Here is a 21910-nt window from a genome sequence, read left to right on the forward strand (position 1 = left end):
TTATTTGTATATAGCAACATGATTCCTTATATCATATTTCTATGATTAAATCACTGAAAGAGACCCCTCCCCCATCACTGTGTGCATAGATAGTTAGCGTGACGACATCATCCATAGCAAGGTTAACCCCACCCTTTCTCTTAGCTAAAGACTTTTCTCTTTTCCCTAGTAAAAGTTGATCTCAGCAGCTTTGAGAATAGGTTTTAAGAGGAAACTCTTAACTAAGAACTTTTACTGCTATTTAGGAGAAATCTTAGTGGTAAGATAATATGTTGTGAATACGGCCCCAGATCAAGTAGTTCCTGCAGAGAGATAAGGTAACACTTGAGTTATGATGCAAGTTATGACCATGTTCAGGGTAAAAAAGGCAATTTGCTTATGTCTCGGACATGTTAATGTTGTGATTAGTAAATAATTAGTAATTCTTTATCATTTGTCATAGATAGCTAGTAGATCTTAATTTGGCTAATCTTATTCAGTAATTATTGATTATATAAGGTGTCAGGATTATGTTTTGTTCTGGTTTGGTCCTGCTCCTGTTCCTTGTCAGATTAAGTTGACCTAGTTTCATGTCTCAGTTTGTTCCCTTGGTTCATGATTCTGTTCAACTGTTGTCCTATATTAAATAACTCATTAGCTCCTGTATAATATAATATAAAGTCTGTTCACTTCCACAAAACAGACCAAATAGAACACACTCTTCTACCATTATTTATTAAATAACTGTCTTTATTCAAAAACCTTTTGAGCACTTAAAACTTCACAGCAAGTTCTTTAAAATTTCTCTAAAAAAGCCTGGGGCCGTATTCACAAAGCATTTTATCTTACCACTAGGAGTACTCCTAAATCACACTAAAAGATTTTAGCTAGGAGTTTTCTCTTAAAAGTTATTCACAACGCCTTTCAGACCTACTCTTAGTAAAGAAAAATGACAACTCCTAAACTAAGAGTGAGTCTTCGTTGCTATGGATGACGTCATTACTCATGCACGAGCTTGACTGAAGTGACCACCTTGATTGGCTGATGATTGTAACGCAGGAATGATTCCAAACCCCTCCCCTACGATGATGATTGACAGGTGACAGGTCTGAGAATGCGTGCGCTACACAAGTAGTGCGAAGGACGGAAGATGATGAATAACTGAATAAATAGTCTAAATGAATAAAGAGTAAGGAAAAACAAATAGCCTAGTAGCCTAATGAAACATATGGATTAATGCAATATCTTTGCAACATTATTGAATTAATCTGTCACTATATGCCTCTGCCTACGTTTGCAAAGAGAAGAACATTTTAATTTGATTCACTATCAAACGTTACAATTAGTTTACATGCAATGAATGAGTAGCCTAGTTTTGGTTGTTGTTGGTGGCGTTATTGCATCCCTAGTTATGCCTACAATGCAAAATTGTTCCCTCGCGATTGGAAGCTCCTGTAGCCGCCGTATACGCATTTAAAAACATCGCAACGTGAAATGCCACAAAAAGCGGTTTGTGAATAGGTCTTAGTGAGTTAGGAGTCCTCTCGACTTCTTTTAAGCTGTCCCAGGCTTAGGTGCTACTTTTAGGGCTAAAACGCTTCGTGAATTACTCTTAGTCAAAAAATATTAGGAGTCCTAAAATTACGAGTGACACGCCCATTATTTTTAGGAGTTGCTCCTAAATTCGCCAGTTAGGAGCTACTTTTAGGCTTAAAATTCTTTGTGAATACGGCCCCAGATCAGTTCTGGAAAAGCAGTCTTTGGACAGATAAAACTAAGATCAACCTGTACCAAAATGACGCAAAGAAAAAAGTATGAAGAAGCCTTGGAACAGCTCATGATCTAAAGAATACAACATCATCTGTAAAACATGGTGGAGGCAGTGTGATGGCATGGGCATGCATGGCTTCCAGTGGCACTGGATCACTGGTGTTTATTGATCATGTGACAGAAGACAGAAGCAGCCGGAGTGTATGAATATACTGTCTGCCCAGATTAAGCCAAATGCAGCAAAGTTGGTTGGACGGCACTTCACGGTACAGATGGACAATGATCCAAAACAGTTTTTTAAGGAATATAATGGTGGAATAATCTGCAATGGCCGAGTCAATCACCTGATCTCAACCCGATCGAGCATGCATTTCACTTGCTGAAGGCAAAACTAAAGGCAGAAAGACCTACGAACAAACAACAACTGAAGGAAGCTGCAGTTAAGGCCTGGCAAAGCATCACAAAGCAGGAAACCCAGTCTTTGGTGATGTCCATGGGTTCCAGACTTCAGGCAGTCATTGCCTGCAAAGGATTCTCAACAAAATATTAAAAATGAACATTTTATTTATGATTATATTAATTTGTCCAATTACATTTGAGCCCCTGAAAATGGGGGTACTGTGTAAAAAAATGGTTGCAGTTCCTAAAATGTTTACTTGATATTTTTGTTCAGCCTCTGAATTAAAGCTGAAAGTCTGCACTTCAAATTCATCTTGATTGTTTCATTTAAATTTTATTCTGTTGGCATACAGAACCAAAAGTATGAAAATTGTGCCTGTGTCCAAATATATATGGACCTAACTGTATATTTAGGGAGGAATGAATGAATGAAAACAGGAACTGAGAAGTGACAGGGAAAAACAAATAAAAAATCTAGTTCCTGTGCCAAGCCAATAAAGCATACTACATAACACAGTTGACTCAAGCCATTTATTCTAAGGTAAACTAATCCTGGTTCATCTCCTTCCCTGGGCCTCTGACCTCGGCATATACCGTCTCTTGTCCTGAGCCCTGTACTGTGGGGATTTTGGTGTGGGGAGTGGAGAAGTCAATCTCTCCATAGTGGACTATGTCATTCTCATCCTTTGGCATCTCTAGCTCTTCGCCCGACACAAAACCACCATTAGCATAAATGTTCTGCACTTGTTTTTCCTGACCCTGAAAGAGCAAACATAATAAATGACTGTTTATGTGGATCCACTGTCCTCGGTTTTTGGTTTCTGTACATAATAAACCATTATTGTAAACGCATGGTATTGATATCTGCTTATTATGGCACTTCCTATTTGAAATAATGTGTTCTGCTAAAAGAGTGTAAAATATACCTGATCTGAGACGTCGGTTTCCATAATAGTGGATGCCTTTACTCTTTGAACTCTGTATTAATAGGAAATTAAGAAATTCATAAAATACACAACGTACCACCATATTGTGAACACCAGATTATATGTTTCAAAGAGAAATGACAGGTCTGAATTCATTTATTCTTAAGTCTGGTTGCTCTATTCCATACAATTCACCATCTAACTGTGCTTACCTTAGGAAAAGTGTTATCAGAAGAAATGTCAACAGAAGTGCTGAAACTCCTACTACACAGACAATGATCACAGACTGTTCTAATGAAGAGACTGAGCCTGATTGAAAAAATAAAGCAAAATGAGTTGGTCAACAGGCGGTGCAGATCATTTAAAAATAAAATTCAATCATAAATCTGGAGCTACCTATGATGATCATCAGGTAACGTTTAGTATCTGTACATAGAAATAAACTCACCTTCCATAATCAGCTGGATCTCTTCTGACATCTGAATACCATGTTCATTATTTGCTTTGCAAGAGTACCAGCCTCCACTGCTCCTATTTACAGTAAAGATCAGTTGTTCTCCTAAATCCAGCTGATTGTCCTGTCCACGTTTGTGCCAGGAGAAGGTCATGTTATTTGATGGATTGGCTTTGCTCTTGCAGGTCAAAGTCACATTAGTGCCAACAGAGACTGAAGCAGATGGATCGATGGTGATGTGAGTTTCTTTTGGAGGAACTTGAGGGCAAAACAGTAACTTCTTTAGATAAACTAGATGTTATAATAGTACACATCTGAACATAATAATGCTAATGAAAGAACATAACTACCCTAAATCTCTTACACATGACTTGTAGCATCACGGTGGTCTCCACAGTTGAGTCATTAGATGTTTTTCTTGGATATGTAACATTGCAGGAGATGTTCTTTCTGTGATCCATGTATGAAGCTTTGAAGGTCATGTTTGAAAACACTGACTGGGTTTTATCAGGTTTCTCCTGTAACTGTGTTGTAATGTGGGCAGATTCAGAGATGTTGGACCAGGATATTGTAGGAGGTTGTTTGGGGCAGGGGGCTTCAGCAGAGCAGCTCAGACTGACTGTTGTGTTCTCCATCACTTCTTTCAGATCAGTGGGTTTAAGGATGAGAGGTTGTGGTGAATCTACAGGGCAAAGTGAACACGGTATAAATTGCTGTTAAATTTAAGAAAAACATACAACAACATGATACAAAAACACAATAAACAGAGGATATAATCAGTTTTTTAAATAACCCTTGAGAAGACCATAAAAAAAGTTGTGATGCACAGGCAAAATACAAACCTAATTCACATGCACAAAAATATTATATTTTCAAAAATATCAAGTTATGTGCACAGAGTCAAATTATGTATACATAAAAAACATTTCACAAAACCAAAACACAATTCACAGATGTACAACTGTGAACAAAAAGTTTTGAATGTTTACATTTTATGAGTTTTAATATTGAATCTGGAATTGCAAATCGTTATGAGTTTATCTATCATTTTGGATTTGTGAGTATATTTTCATGGAAAGTCCATTCACTCTGCGGCCATACTGCAACGACACATGTGTTTAACAATGTTTTTTAATATGTTATTATCAAACCAGCAGCCACCGTCCCATAAACGTGGTTTCTTATGCTATAATAGACCAGCCAATGCGCATGTGCAGTCCTGAGAGTTTATTTGGCAACCACAGCTTCTAACAACAACTGTAATGACGCGATGATTTCACCAATTGCCGATTGGCTCTTTAATTTCGAATGCAGGACTTATTCCACCATCTTGCTCATAGGGGTACTTGATTCCAGGTTTTTGGGAGTCGACTCTGACTCTCACCATACATACAACCGGCGTAGCGTCATAGAACGTCTCTGAAAAGGTTCAAGCCCACTTTTAGGGGAAAACAAACCGGCGAGCGCCATACACAGTATCGGATTGAGGACGTGTACTAACCCTTACAAACATGTAATTTGTATTTAAACATTTTTTTTCACACAATAGGCTACCCCTATTATGTATTTGTATTTAATTAAAATTTTCCACACAGTATTGTGTATTTTAATTTTATTTTAAATACATTTCCATGTATTTATGCCCATCTCTGCCTGTCATTATCATCAATATCTTGCTGTTATGGAAATATCATGAATTACGGATGATGCTATCGAAAGCTAAATCAGGCTAGTTGTATGGCTGGACAGAAAAGTGCACTCAGTAGCTACTCTAAATATAAAGACATAATATTATACATTTAAAGATGTTTACTTCTTAAAACCGAAGTAAAATCATTCACTGGCTACCTGGTGACTCGATGAGGTACGAGTAAATGTCCGGGTAAGACACTTCTGGCCACTGGGTGGGGTTGTTAGACCAATTTGACGCTGGTAGGGACATGTTTTTAAGTTGCCCAAATTAAGTTTATAAATGTATCGTTCACGCTCTATGGAAGGCAGGGTGGACATATAATTACTCGACATATTTCATCTAAGTGATTTCTGAAGTTATACACGTCTGCCGGCTGTGTACGGACGTTGTTTTGTGCCGCTATTTTGTATTGAAGTCTATGGGAAGTCTGGTTTGTTTTCCCCTAAAAAGGGGCGGTTACGAAATTTACAGTTAAGTTCCCGGATGTGCCGGTTGTATGTATAGGAGTTGATGGAATCGTTTCCTCAAATTCGTGTGCTTTACATCAAAACAGAGTCAGGAATAGAACAAGATAGCAGTCATTGTGTCATGGGTTGGGATGTGCTGGTTAGTAGGCATGACGAAGATGATAAATTCAAACAGTCTTTATTTACAAACTCAAATAACTCAAGAATACAGAAACAGGAAGAAGATTTAATTAACCAAACTTCACCTACATGTTGACAAGAACTGACAAATAAACAAAAAACAAAGAGGAACTTGAATTCACAATGATAATGAACTACATGCAGACAGGTGAGCTTGTTAATGAATGTCCATGACAACTAATGACTGGTGGGAAACTAGAACCAAGGACACATGTAACTTAAAGGGATAGTTCGCCCAAAAATGATATTTAGCCCATTTACTCACCCTCAAGCTGTTCGAGATGCATATGTCAATCTTTTTTCAGACGAACACATTTTCAGTTATTTTAGAAAATGTCTTAGATCTTTCAGTGGTTATAGTGTGAGGCTATGGGGTCCAGCTCGTTGAAGTCCGAAAATGAGCATGCATCCTTCACAAAAGTAATCCATCTGGCTCCAGGGGGATAAACGAAGGGCTTCTGAGGGTAATCCATGCGGTTTTGTCATTAAAATATACATATTTAAAACTTTAGAAACGAAAATAGCTGGCTTCCGGTAGCGGCCGACGCGCGTTCACGGAGATGGATGCTGGCGTATGACGTAGGACGTAGCGTAGGAAGCGTCGTGACGTAGAACGAACGTAGAGTTTTGTTTTGCTCTGCTCTCTGGCTACGCTGTCACGTTCGTTCTATGTCATGACGCTTCCTACGCTACCGGAAGCCAGTTATTTTCGTTTATAAAGTTTTAAATATGTATATTTTTACGACAAAACCGCAAGGCCTTCGTTTTTCCCCCTGGAGCCGGATGGATTACTTTTGTGAAGGATGCATGCTCATTTTCAGACTTCAACGAGCTGGACCCCATTGCTTCACACTATAACCACTGAAAGATCTAAGACATTTTCTAAAATAACTGAAAATGTGTTCGTCTGAAAAAAGATTGACATATGCATCTCGAACGGCTTGAGGGTGAGTAAATCATGGGCTAAATATCATTTTTGGGCGAACTATCCCTTTAAGGGGGAAAACTAAGGGTCGTTTACACAACATCATTTTACAATAAATTAAAATTTTGTATGCGTTTTGGCCGTACATTTACACAACAATGACGTTTTGGGCCTGAAAACGCAAACTTTTGAAAACAGGTTTCAAAGTTCAAGTTTTTGAAACCAATACCGTTTATCATCTCCGTGTAAACTTCAAAAACGCGAATCTGTGAAAATGGTATTAAGTGCGTATTATGCGCATTATGTGCTCAGTCTATAGACGTGCACGTTTGGCGCGAATGCATGTAGAAGAATGCGTAAATGTGCGCAGGTGTGTAGTATCTCTTTACAAAGTGACATCGCCTACTGACCTGGCAGCATAATACAGCGTTTCTAATCGTTTTCATGGATCCGTGTGAATGGGGATAATTTTGATAATTTTTTCATCTGCACAAAGAAAAAACTTTTCCATTTTTAGCACATCATTGTCATGTAAATGTACCCTAAAGGTCCATGAAAATGAAACTAACACAACCAGGGATGAAGCCCTAATTTCCCTTTATTAAAATAACACACTTTTAGCATGACTATCCAAATTAGTCCATTGTAGGGATGACATGCCTTGAAATGATGAGTAGCCTATTAACATTGTTACCATTAATTAATATTACAGAGGTATGAGTAAAGAAGTGAGCGATTTCAGACACAGCAATAGAATAAACGATTCCTGTGCTAGAGCTGTAGCCTGGTTAAAACCAGACCATTCTCAGTAGTAACTGAGTTATGGTCTGGCAAAGCTCCATAGACAAATCATTTCCAAAGGGGCGTCACCAACGGACGTCGCTCAAAAACCTAAAACCAATCAGAGCGATCGTCATCGTGTAAAGCCATATGCTGCATCCCAAATCGCCTAAGTTACACTACGCCATAAAAGTATGTACTCTTTTTGTGAAGAAAAGGTATTTACTTTTGAATGTGTAGCAAAAAAGTAGGCAAGCTTTGGGACATACTACTTCGTCATCTTTATCGGACGGATCTGTCGCCTGCATCCTGTCACGTAAACTGCCCTGTCAATCATCTTGTCACAGTTAAAATCCTCTATTAAATCTAATTTAATTTCCTACCGTTTCGGAGAGAAATGTAGTAGCACGTTCATCTGCCAGTGGGTCTTTCATGGAGACTGTCCTCATGTGTTTGCAATTTGAATATAATAATGCATTTAAAAGTTGAACAGACATTGCTCAAATACCTCTGGGCGCAATTGGATAGACCTAAAACCAATCAGAGCGATCGTCATTGTGTAAAGCCCGCCTCAACGTTTCTGATTGGTGCCGCGATTTCTAGGCCATGGAAATGGGCTTGAATGAGCTCTTTGCCAGATTTACTTCTGGAGCAAATCTGAATTTGCCGAAAGTTGTCTGGGTTTTCCCAGGCTAGGCCTACTAGAGCTGACCTTGACTCAACTCTTTTAGATTCGACTCCTTATCAATTGCACGTTGCAATTTCTCCCATTCATAGTAATATGAGTTCACAATCTTGGTATATCTAAAGTCTTTGGATGCACGTCTAAGCAAAATGTTTTTGGATAGTAACTTATTGTGACTCAAAACTTTATGAGGACAGTTTTGATAAGGAAGCATATGGAATTTGCATGTCAGTTGGTGAAATGTTACAGTCTCATAACTATTGATAATTCATCCTTTTAGACACATTTGTGCTGTAAATGAAAACAAATGCACAAGCAAAATCATGGATAAGTTTATTCCCCTAGCTACGCTAAACAATGTGCTAACCTCAGCAAATTGCATGCTTCATTATCAGCACTGTCCTCATAATGTGTTTTTAGTCACAATAACCAATAACACTTTAGAATAATGGTCCCTCATTAATATGTAACTATGCAGAAAGTAATGGAATACAAAACTACATTAACACTTCAGCTAGGCTATATTATTAACTAATATGGACGGACCATTATTCTAAAGTGTTTCGCAACAAACTACTATCCAAAAACATTTTACTTTACTTAGCCTAAATGCCTATCCCTGTCTTTTTTCGCCATGCTTGATGTAAATAGGCTATTTAATTTACATTCTGATCAAGTCATATTGTGCAAAAGTTGTGCAAAACCGTGGTCCTTGAGTCCAGTCTGAAAAGTACGATGGAAGCGTGTGGGAGTAGAGAGCTACGGAGCCCGGGAAGTCAGCTGTGGGAGAAAAAAACAATCCGTGGAGACGGTTTTGCAATCCGTCTGCTCAGTTTATAAACCGTACTCACGAATTCTCAAACTCTTCCCTCGGTTTAACAAATCGTGCCTACGGATTAATAAACTGTACCCACGAGTTTCTAATCCGCGCTCTCAGATTTGTAAACTGTGCCCACGCTTTCATAATCTGTACCCACGGGTTTGTAAACTGTACTCATGGATTTGTGGCTCGTCCTCATTTTAGAAGAACACCAGGAGGTACTTTGTTAACGAATCTTATTGTATATTGTTTTATTGTGGAATAAGTGGAATACATCAAATTGTCTTAACTGCGTCTGCATGCTTAAAGTGATTCTCAATTGTAGCGGGTATGGGGTGGAATATACGATTTAATAGGCTATGAATGACGTGCATCAAAATCTTTTGTTTATGTGTGATAATCTTAGCACTTTATTATTATTGTCTAACCTGTATCATGACTGATATTTGACGAATTGCTTTGTTCCTTTTTTGTAAGTTTTGGACAAAAGCGTCTTCTAAATAAGTAGCCTAAAATGTAACAATAATAATAATAATTATTATTATTTGAGTTTATAACTATAAATGAGTTCACTTAAGACAGTAATATGTTTATCATAAAATAAATTATGAATGCTTTATTTTTAAGCAAAAATTATGCAAAAAATGTAGGCCTATTTTATCCAAAACTGTAAAAGGTTAGGTTATAGCCTATAAAAATAAAGCATTCATTGATTTTTTTTTTTTTTTTGGTTATATATATATATATATATATATATATATATATATATATATATATATATATATATAATATATAAAACACTCGTTCACTCATTTTGGCGCCGCTATGGTTGAGTTGGGTCACCGTGATTTTGCCAAGTAAGACATGTTCCTGGATCAACATATTTTGTTGATCCTGGAATAACATTCCTGCCCCAAAATTTTGTCCTAACCCTAACCCTATCCCTACCCCTAAACCTAACCCTACCCAAACTTTTCCCTAAAATCAGAGGGAAATGATAGGTGAATAACACTGATGTTGAAGCACCTCACCCTGGTTTTAAACCTAAATTTGACATAAACTGTAAACTTGTTCCTCAAATCTGATTGGTTGATTGGAAAGTTGTTCCAGGATCAACAAAGATGTTAATCCAGGAACATGTGGTACTTGGTGAAATCACGTTCACCGGTTGGGTTGAGTAGCGCTGCCTATGCCGTGGGACGGCCCTGGGCGGAATACCTCCCACCTTCTAAGTCATTGTGTCACTTGAATCCTGAGACTCCCTTAGGACTGCACATGTGCTGTGGCTGATCTAGCCTAAAAAATAGGCTTTCTAATGCTATTTGAGCATAAGAAACAACAATTAAGGGATTCTGTTGCAGATTTGAAGATTTCAGGATTCTCCCATTCAAATAGATAGGATTTGGTCTTGGATGCTCGAAATATTTTTTATATATTGAAATAATAAAATACTCAGGGCCTTCACAATCATGAATCATAATCAGGAAGTAATTTTAAAATGTCACAACAGATTAATATAGCTTATAGTGGAGCCCCACTTACCAGAAACAGAAATGTTGATGGGATTCAGATATGAGTATTTCCAGTCTGGTGACTTTATTTCCACCCTGAAGTAGTAATTGTCTGAATGATTGTTCATCACATCATAAAAAACTGTGGTACATTCACGCTGACTAAGATTTCCAGTTATCTCTATACGACTGAATCCTTTGCTGATGTTTGTCCTTCCATTATAAACTACCAAAGCCCATGGTTCGGGAAAAGGATAATTCTTTATCCAGAAGCCAAATATACTTCCTGCATTCTTCAGTATGTTCTCTGGCCCATAAAATGTACAAGGTATCTGCACACAAGAGCCGCTCAGTGCTGTTATTTTGCTTGGCAATTTTGCATAATATACTGGAGTTTCTGAAAACAGAACAGCAATATAAACATACAAACACCTTAAAATATCTTGCTTTGCAAAATGAGTGTAATACAGGGTACAAAATTATAGCTAAATAAATTTTCTTACAAAATACACAATTTCTGAAAAGAAAGTAACCTAACAAACATACAAAGACACTTCAAAATATTGTTTCACATAATTACTGTAATACAAAATGTTTTTGATTATTTTCATTTTAGTTGTACAGCAATAACTGTCTCACCTGAAGATATCAGTACATTGGAGAAGAACAGAAAAACCATGAAAGGAAAGACAGACATCTCAAGTGCTGTAGGTACAAACACGAAAACATGAGTTTCCAATCTACAAAAAAGCTTCACACAGATATCACTTTTTCTTTTGATTCTTAAAAAGGTATATTTTCTAAATTATATTTTAATGTGAATAATTTTTAATTGGATAGTCTGAAATGTGCTTAAAGAGAGACAACAAAATGATAGAGAAGCCTCACCTCCAGCAGTACAGTCCGTCATTCATTCAGAGTAAAACAGAAGTCCAGCACGATTTCCTCACAGGATTTCTGTGATATGACTACTACTTTTTTTAGACAAGAGTAATGATGCAGAGGTTAACTATTTCTAGGAGTCCCCAATGTGTACTTTCAACAGGTGAAGCATTTAATATTACCAGAATAAAATAAACCAAATGTCCAAGTCTGTAAAACATGCATATAGACTATCAAATGACCTTTTACATTTAAATACTTTCTGTACTTTGTCACTAGAATATCATAACAGTTTTTTGTCTGGATTAAACAACAGTCTATTGTACTTCCTCATGCAAACCTGTTTATCAACCCATCAGCAAAGAACAGAGAAGCTTTAGTACAGAGTTAGATTACTGTTCTGAAATAATAGTGCATTTTATCATAGTGGTTAGTATGGAAGCTTATAAACTATATAAACCTTTCTCGCAATTCTGACTTAATAACACGCAATTGTGACTTCATATGTAATTCTGAGAGAAAAGAATAACGAGATATACAGTGGTGGTCAGAATTAATGGCACCCCTGGTAAATATGATCAAAAATGGCTGTAAAAACATAAATCTGTATTGTTTATCCTTTTGATCTTTCATTAAAAAAAAATAGCAAAAATCTAACCTTTCATTGAAGAAAAAGAATTGAAAGTGGGGGGTAAATCACATTATAAAATAAATGCTTTTCTCCAAAACACGTCGGTCACAATTATCGGCACCCCTAGAATTTTTTACGAGTGAAATATCTCTGAAGTATATTCCCATTAATATTTACCTTTATTTAGCATACCAGGGTTACTAGGAACATGAAATTGTCCAGCTATGACTTCTTGTTTCACAAGAGTTTAAATATGACGAATACACAAAGGCCAAATTTCTTTAATCATCCATCACAATGAGTAAAACCAAAGAATATAGTTCTGATGTGCAGCAAAAGATTGTTGAGCATCACAAAATAGAAAGTGGCTGTAAGAAAATAGCAAAAGAATTGAAAATTGACCATCAGGGCAATAATTAAGAAGTTCCAATCAACTAAAGATGTTACGAATCTGCCAGGAAGAGGACGTGTGTCTATATTGTCTTAAAGTGCGGTGAGGAGAAAAGTTTGAGTGGCCAAAGACTCTCCAAGGATCACAGATGGACTATTTCAACTTTCTTTGTAGTGATTCCATAATTACTCAAAGAATCACTCAACTACAAGATTTAACTGATTAGATATTGATGATTTTCATTTGTCATTCTTTTTCTATTGATTAAGTCTTTCTTTACAGACCATATTTGCAGATACTGCTTTCATTTGTTGAACTGGTTTCATTTCAATTCATTTTCATATAAATGCATTGTTCTGTTTATTTCTTCTGTTTCCTAAATTGATATAAAGGTATAAAAAGTTAATTCCTGTCTTTATTGTTTGTGGCTACACACTGGGAAACATATTAAGATATATATATTTTTTGCAGCATTAAGTTCTTAGTTGGTGGGCAGATATATTATTCAGATATATATAGCTGCATGCCACTAAAGTGGACAGTGGTTATAACTGAGCACAAAATGAAGCTTCTGCCATGACTGTCCCGGTCCCCTAAACTGAACACTATAGAAGATGAGTGGGCTGAACTGAAGAGAAGAAGCACCAACATGAACTTATCTTATGAATTATCTGGAGAGATTCTGTATGGAGGAATGGTCTCTGATCTCTTGTCAGTTATTCTCCAAACTCATCAGGCAATATAGGAGAAAACTCAGATCTGTTATCTTGGCAAAAGGAGGTTGCAAAAAGTATTTAATAACAGGAAGCCAATAATTATGGCCAGCGTGTTTTGGAGAAAAGCATTTATTTTATAATGTTATTTACCCCCCACTTTCAATTCTTTTACTTAAACGAAAAGTTAGATTTGTGCAAATTTTTTTAATGAAAGATCAAAAGGATAAACAATGCAGATTTACTTTTTACAGCCATTAATGTTCATATTTACCAGGGGTGCCATTAATTCTGACCACCACTGTAAAATTGCAATTGCAAGCAAAAAAAAAAAAAAGTCAGAATTGTGAGATAAAAAGTCACAATAACATTCAGTGGCGGAAACAAGCTTTCATAGGTTAGAGATTTGGGAAGGTAACCAAAAGTTTATAGGTTTAACCTACAGTAGGGATTGTAATAAATATATTCATGTAATCAGCCTGTGTTTTAAATATCTTAAAATCAGACAGAATTTCATCAAAACAAACCACACAAAACATAATATAGTTTTAAATAGTTATCTTTATTCAAGACAGTACAGAAAAACAGGGCATTTCAAACTTATTTCCCCCAAGTTTATTAAAATACTTATAATGTTCTCATGTTTTGTTCGTCAATATGAAATGAAATAACTGTTAAGGGCATGACCAGCTCTGAACTCCTCTGGCTGAAATCACTTTCATTTACCCTTCTTAAATTTGCCCAGTGTAGCGCTTGTTTTGTGCTTCATCTTGGCAGATCCTTTTATTTCAGGCTCCTAAGTAAAATCATGAAGAAATCCACACAATTACCATAAACTCAATCATGAAAGTATTACTATTTTTCAGAGTATTAAATTATCTCAACATAGCTATTACAAGTTAGTTCCAGTCATTACATCCTACCTTATGCTTAGAAGAGATTGATCCGGTTACAGTAAAGAACGTGTCCAGCCGGCCCTGGGTGCTCACTTGTCTACTCTTCATGATCTTCTTACAGCCGTTGCGGATACGATCCTCACTAACAACACACAAAAGAACAATTTCATCTTTGTTTCATCTCAAACCTCACAGCACAACAGGCTTCAGTGTGAGTGTTTGCATATTCTGACAAGCGAGTCTTGTTAAACTTCAGTGTTCAATGAACAAGCGCTGGTGGAAGAAGAACATCAAACAGACAGAGCGCAGTAGAATAGGAGTGCAAAATTTCTGCCTACAATACACATTTTGCTAAAATATGTTTTGTTAGGCAAGGCAAGTTTATTTATATAGCACATTTCATAGACAATGGCAATTCAAAGTGCTTTACATAGAAGAAATTAAAATAATTAAAAGAAATAAGAATAATTAAAACAGTTTAGAACAATAAAATAAAATACAGTACAGTACAAACAGTCGGACGAACAGCGGCACAGTGCTCAGTCAGTAAATGCATAGCTAAACAGATGTGTTTGGTTTAAACATCTGATCTCTTCTGGAAGCTGGTTCCCGCTACGGCTGGCATAATAGCTTAAAGCGGACTCACCATGCTTAGAGTGAACCCTTGGTATTTCTAGCTGATATGATCCTAATGATTTGAGTGATCTGTTGGGTTTATCAGGGTTTACAGTGAGCATATCTGTAATGTATTGAGGTCCTAGGCCATTGAATGATTTATATACCAGTAATAATACTTTAAAATCAATCCTAAATCTAACTGGGAGCCAGTGTAAAGACCTGAGGACTGGTGTGATATGGTCATATTTTCTGGTTCTGCTCAGAATCCTGGCAGCAGCGTTCTGTACGAGCTGCAACTGTCTTATGGTCTTTTTGGGAAGGCCAGTGAGGAGTCCATTACAATAATCCACCCTGCTGGTGATGAAAGCATGCACAAGTTTCTCTAAGTCTTGTCTGGAAACAAAGCATCTAATTCTTGCAATATTTTTCAGATGATAGTAGGCCTATGCTGATTTAGTTATTGCTTTGACATGACTATTGAAACTAAGGTCTGACTCTAGTGTCACACCAAGATTCCTGACTTGATGTTTAGTTGTTTGACCCCTAGAGTGAAGGTATGTGTTCACCTTGAGAACTTCACCTCTGTTTCCAAACGCAATGACTTCAGTTTTGTCTTTGTTTAACTGAAGAAAGTTTTGGCACATCCAACTGTTGACTTCGTTTAGAAATTTAGAAATTAAGTGTAGGTTTAAAATTCTACATTTAACAAGTAATCATATTTATGAGAGCATTAACAGTAAAGGCACTATTGTTGGTATAGCCCATTAATGTAATATAATTATTTTATAATGTATATTTTACACAACCCGTTCTCATCTCAGGGCGTCATATAAGGCCGTTTTGTCACGTCCTTCTGCGTTTTCTGCCCACGCATATAGCACCCTTTTGCGTATAGATGACACGCACATGGCTTTCAACCAACTTCAATGTAAAACCATCCGCGATGTAATTACATGCTCAGGGCTTTGCCAGTAGTCAATTCATCTCAACATTGACCAACTGCACAGACTAAAGACGTTTTTAGCAACGACTTATGTTTGCTCTATGATTAGGATTGCCTACACCTAATATAGGAGGTCATTGTTTTCCATTATTTATCTTTCAAGAGGAGTCTATGTGCCATTTTCAACACCCTTATCGTCTGTGAGAGACGCTCGCGGCTTAACCACCTCCAATGCAACCCACCCGCGTTTTACAGGACGCAGTTGGACTTTGCTAGCCAATCCAAGTGCGTGATATCAGACGCTTTCAGCAACAGTATGCGTAGGCTACAATTTCGTTTAGTTTTAAATTAGCCTGTGGTAGCCTACTCAATTTAAACGTGAATGTGTGCTAGGTATCCTAACTAAAAACACGACAATATAGGTTCCATCATCCCTTAATTGCCCGCAGGAGTATATTGGCCGAATTCAACACACACCCTCGTGTGTGAGAGACGCTCATGGCTTTCAACCATCAATGCAACCCATGGGCGTTTTAAAGGACGCAGTTGGACTCGTCACATATGGACGCTTGGCCAGGACCCCTTGGCTTGGCGTCACTTTTTAACGCACTGGGTATACCTTTGGCGTCATTTTTCAACGTGCAGGGTAGTCCGATTGACTTCTATAGAACTCTGAACCGGAGCCTGCAGCGTTGAAATTTGACGTCTTGGGTAACACCGCAACCCGTCTGCTGTGTATGGGTCGAGGCTACAATAAATAAAAATAAAAAGGAATAGACTACAATAAATGATCTATGCCAGGGCTAGTCAAATGGCGGCCCCCAGATGATATTTATCTGGCCCTCCAACTGGTTTTTGATGTTTAAAAACCCTCGCAATCTGATATCAAAGTGCCCTCTCTGCGCAAAGGTTTAGCGCGTTCATAGGCAACCGCATTCAGCGGTGAGTTTACCAACGCTCAACTGCAGGTAAAACGGCGTTCAGAGGTGAGTTTAACCAAAACAAAGCTCAACTGCAGGTAAAACTGCATTCAAAGGTGAGTTTAACAACGCTCCACGGCGTGCAAGTAAGCAGTTTAACCGTTTTCTTGTCATAGGTACGTACTGGTAGCCTGGTAATACCAAACTCTGCTACTTCGCTTTGCTTCGTAGACAGAGTCTGGAATGGCATAATAGAGAAGTGTTTTCTCTCTCGCGGGGGGCGCTTGTCTGAAGTTTAAAATCATTGGTTACCCGTAAGCCAATCACATAACGTTTGGTTATGGCGTGTGTTATGCGCATGCTCAGCCGCATCTAACTTCCACTGTAAACACATGTATGATGCGAAAACAAAATCATCGAGCGAAATACCGGAGTGAACATGGCTGCGCGCGACTTTTGCAGATTATGTGAAGTAAAAATCAACGCATCCACGGAACAATCAGCGTCTATGTCACGGCTCTCAGCCCGCCCTCTGTTCGTTGATTGGCCCGGCTGTTTTCAGGCCGGAGGCAAACGGAAAGCTATTACGCTGTATCAGACTGACTACAGAAGCGAAATGAAATTGAGCGGAAGTAAGAAGTCTGACGTAGTCAGGCTAACGTACTGTGCTGCGTTCCAGTCCACTTTTAGACACGCACTTGCGAACTTCCCTAAGCACTTCCCCTCGGGGGAATCCCTGCCGCCATTTTGAAGTGCGTTCCACTTCGTGAAGTGGACGAGGAAAGTTTATATGGACAGACCCTCGTTCCCTCGATTTTGACCGAGGGAGCGAGTCTACTTCAAATGTACACTTCAGGCACCTATATGTCCCACAATGCAGTACGATTGTGACGTCACCACATATCTCGTCTAATCACCACTTAAACAGACAACTCTATGATATATGAATTATATATATTTTTATTTAAAACAACCCAAACACACATAAACATTTGGATGCTGCATTAAACAAATTCTTAAAGGAAAAAAAATGTAAATAATAAATCAACTCCACAGCTGATTCCAAGTGATCAAGGGCTTAGGGCGTTCCAGTTCAGCCAATTGCAGTTTCCGCCAGTAGTGGGCACTCGTGCAACGTAAGGAATGACGTACATCCGAGTGAACGAGACGGAGGGAAGTTAGCCAGTGAAGGGCATGACAATTTTGGACTGGAACGCAGCACTGGTACATAGGTACACTGCTTTAACTAGAGCATGCTGGGTAACATATTTTTATCGGAGGTTTGTATATATATATATAATATGCTACGATTGTGTTCAATTAATCTTTTTTTATTTATTTATTTATTTATTTTATTGATTAAATCCTCTAATTAATAACGCTGACGTCACTTGGGCGATCCCAAGGTCCACTGCGATTTCCACTTGTTAAGTAGAAGAGTTAATTAATAGAGATGGATACTTACTATTCTTAAATTTACACATCTAAAAACTGTTGAATCAGGACAAGAAGTTGTGTTTAGAACCTTTAGATGTGTAAGGTGGCAATTTCGTATGACGGTAAATAATAGAAGGCATTATAAAAATATAGCTTGCTGCACCAAATGTGCAGGCTAGCAAAGTTGGCTAATTGAATTCAAGTTCATTTTTGTCGCATATAATCATGTATCATAGGGGAATGTAATATTTTCAGTATTACATTAGCCCACAACTATTATCCAATATTAGAAATGTTCAGATGAAGAACAGTTGCCAGATTGGTTTGTTTTACAGCCTAATTGTTTAAAATCCACGCAAAATTATATAATTAACACCCAAATAAATCTATAATTAACAATACAAATTAATTCATAACTACTAAATTGTGGCTCATCACAATTTTTCAATATGAAATAAATATATATATTAGAAGTTCTGCTGTGGCTTTGTTTGGAACAACTGTGGCTTTGTTTTTTTGCGAAATAGAGCAAAACTTACATTTATTGAAAAATGTTTGTCTTATTTCTATCTACCTTAACTTCTTGTTTATTGAACTATATAAAAGGAATATCAGCTTCAAAAATTATTTTCAGCCTCCCCAACGCCACCACCACCACACACACACACACACACACACACACACACAAACAAAGGCACTTTTACAAGCCACGTCCGTCTTGTTAATCTGTACTCATCAGTCTCTCTGTAGCCCTCTCTCTCTATCGCTCTCTGTTTACATCTATATTTGTTTTATCTGTCCATCTCTTCATTGTGAGTCTTTCTGTCTGTTTGTGTTTCTGCCCATCATGATGTTCAAGAGTGATTCAGAAATCCAAGAACACCTCATGATCTTGGACAACCTAGTTGATGACCAAGAACTGAAGGATGAGCTCTAAAGTCTTGATGACCTCCTTGGTGAGCTGCAAGAAGAGGAGGTTGCAGCACCAGTGAAGAGACCTGAGCCGAGGGACGTGGAATGGAGAAAAAGAGACATTACTGGAAATATTGTCTATGTGAGGCCAAGATCAAGCAGGAATCAGTCAAACAAGGGTCAGTATTGTTTTTCATTCACAATATTTTGAAGATCTACATTGTTTAGGCACTTATGAGTGTATCAAATCAAGGAATACATGTATAGCTTGATATGTCAGGGAAACAATCAAACCAGAACCAATCATTTGATTTTTTGCATAAAAAGTAGATTTATTAAAGATGTCACTAGTCTTGGATTAAGTGAAAGACACATTAAGGCTAATATGACATATTTGTGTAAAGCAGTATAAACTACAAAGTTAGCGCATAAAAAATAGTTTAATTGCGGGCTGTATTTACATTTTCAGGAAATCTTGTCAATATGGTTATAATGTCAAATGAGCTACATGTAGCCTGGTTACCATTTTACTAAATCTCTTGCAAGTTATTGGTCTTGGCAAGGGTGTGTTTAAAACAGTTTGTTCTTCAGAGTGTGCTGTTAATGGCCAGGCAGCTTGTTTCTTTTTAATCTGCTATATTATATTATCTATATTAGCATTCCTATTTGCTGTCATAATCTGTATGGCACCTTATATGCAGATAACCAACAGTAATTGGACTGCCCCCATTAGGGTTTGGGAAATAAAAGTGTGCTAGTATTTCTCTCGAGCAGTGAGCTTGCACCATTTTAGGCTGGTAATCAGGCCTTGGGACAAGTTATAAATGTTGATTTGTGTTGGTTTTTATCCTCTACAGCTGATCACATTCAGAAGACTGATCCTCCCTTCATTGCTTCTGACACTAACTGACTGTTGGTGTGTACTTCATTGTGTTTCCATTAGCCCTTGTATATGTATATGACAGTGGATATATATATAAAATTTGCTAGAATACTGATCCTTTCACAGACAAATGGAGTACACTTTAATATTGTAAATATATATATATATATATATATATATACATGGAAGGAGATGATTGTTTTTGAATATTCCATACCATTTACAGAGAGTTTATCTCCAGCACTCACTAAGTGAATCCTCAGGTGATGAGGCATCACCTCTTGAAACCCCAAGAGATCCTCTTCTGGCTTCCTCGAACTGGAGCAAACGACAAAGTCTCTTTTTGGAGAGGTGGAGGGCAGAGAGACCCCGCCTGGTGAACACGGCTGCGGCACAAGAAAATGTGGCAACACACATCTGCCAACAGTGTGGGAGAAATCCAGCTGCTGTGACTGGTGTTGTGACTGCCAACCACATCCCTTCCTCTGTGCTGATTGTGACGTCAGCATGCACACCAGACGTACTTCACAACAGAGATGCCATGACTGCTGGATTCTTCCAGCCATTGCCTCCAACAGCTTTTGTGGTCAACGGCTCTTTCCCATTGTGGTAAGTTCTGGTTTGTGTGTGTACAACATATATCTCATTCTCAGAATAGTTAAGCTCATAAGCTTTACTATTTAAATGATGACTTTTTGTCTTTTATTGTTTTATCTTGAATGTATGTGGATACTCTGTGTCAGTCAGATTTTTGAGCACATCTTGAGTACTTTTTCTGCAATATGCTTCATTGCCATTGATCTATTACAATCTTATATTTCTCAGTCAATACAAATGAACATAATTCAAGTGTACTGTATGATCTTTTTCAGTCCGGTTTGTACCTGTGGAGATGCCTGACAAAATCTGTGGTTTTTCACCAGAGTTATTGAGGGTTAGTCCAGGAAAGATTGTTGCTGTGGTCACAATGAATGGTAAGAATGTGAAGAACTTTATTTTGTCCTGTTTGAGAAGCATCTTTAAAATAAATATCTATCCATACGCGACTCCCTACAAGTTTTACATAGATATAAAACTAAAAATATATGAAGTATACAAAGTAATATATAAATAGTACAAAGAACCCAAACCCTGGTTTACATTACAGTGGATGTGTTTTTGATATTTACAGGACGACTTGATCTAACCATGCCCGAGTTAATTTGTGAGGCATGCCAATCCACTTGGACTGCTGGAGTCGATGACCTAAACAGAAGTGACTACTGGCCTGCAACCCTTCAATTTGCCACACTTTATGCCACAGATGTCTTTTTTTCATTTGAAGAAATTAAGATGGCGGCACCAGGACTGTCCTGCCAAGCATTTTTAAGAATACTGAATCAGCCAACTGTCCGCTTTGGTCGTGTGAGTATTGAATTGATCTATCCAGTGTTGTTGATATCTTTGAGTTGTTGGTTGATAAGCAAGATCTCAGCAGACAGTTTTCTAAAAAGTTTTTTTGAGTGGGAGGCTGTGCGATTTGAGGTGGACAACATATGCAAGGAAGAGCCCTTCAACTGTCCTGCATGCACCCTAGATTTGCTTGCAGTTTCAGTTGATGGATGAATCAAGAATGCTGCTAGCTACTACAAACTGTGTATCACAGTGTTTGTATTAATAAGAAAACATAGCTCTTTAATGTGAACTAAGAAATCTCAGATTTTAAGTTATCATAAATTGTTGTCCATCACCAATTGTTGTTTTTTTAGATCTGAGGAACAGGCCATCTTTGAAGGCGTCTTCATAGCCAAGGATGAAGACGTGAAAAGATTTGTGGACCACATTCACAACACAACCAAACATGTAAAATTCTAGATGATAATTAGACTACAGCACTATAATAACCTCTTTCTGAAGAGTTTGTTTAGGAGAGTCTTATTTTCATCAACAATTTTCCATATTGTAGTTCAGTGGAAGAAGTGTTTGTGGAGGGGAGTGGTCAGCAGCCAGAGATACCTCATAAAGATCTGCCAGCAAGGTAGAAGAGGAGGGATTGGAGCTTGCGGTGTGTCGGTACGGAGTCCTGCTCCGTGCCTTAAATATGTATGGGGGGGAA

At 37.7% G+C, this 21910-nt stretch overlaps 1 protein-coding gene across 1 annotated transcript; it reads right to left on the reverse strand.

Moving 5' to 3' along the window:
• Nucleotides 1-2205: 2205 nt before the first annotated feature.
• On the reverse strand, nt 2206-10793 carry LOC311284185 (B-cell receptor CD22-like). Its single transcript, XM_084399073.1, has 6 exons — nt 10621-10793; nt 3893-4210; nt 3523-3786; nt 3287-3383; nt 3075-3126; nt 2206-2907 (listed from the first exon to the last, which is right to left on the reverse strand). The coding sequence occupies exons 1-6, from the start codon at nt 10715-10717 to the stop codon at nt 2695-2697; spliced, it is 1041 nt and encodes a 346-aa protein (XP_084255199.1). The 5' UTR covers nt 10718-10793; the 3' UTR covers nt 2206-2694.
• Between the last annotated feature and the right edge of the window lie 11117 nt (nt 10794-21910).

This window comes from Rutilus rutilus (genome assembly GCF_951802725.1).
Source record: "Rutilus rutilus genome assembly, chromosome: 24".
In the NCBI taxonomy this organism is placed as follows: Eukaryota; Metazoa; Chordata; class Actinopteri; order Cypriniformes; family Leuciscidae; genus Rutilus; species Rutilus rutilus.

Coding starts and splice junctions, on each gene's coding strand:
- LOC311284185 (XM_084399073.1), bottom strand. CDS start 10,717: ATGAACAATCATTCAGACAATTACTACTTCAGGGTGGAAATAAAGTCA. Junction 3,787..3,892: donor CGTGATGCTACAAGTCATGT/GTAAGAGATTTA, acceptor TTTGCCCTCAAG/TTCCTCCAAAAGAAACTCAC. Junction 3,384..3,522: donor GATCCAGCTGATTATGGAAG/GTGAGTTTATTT, acceptor TTTTTCAATCAG/GCTCAGTCTCTTCATTAGAA.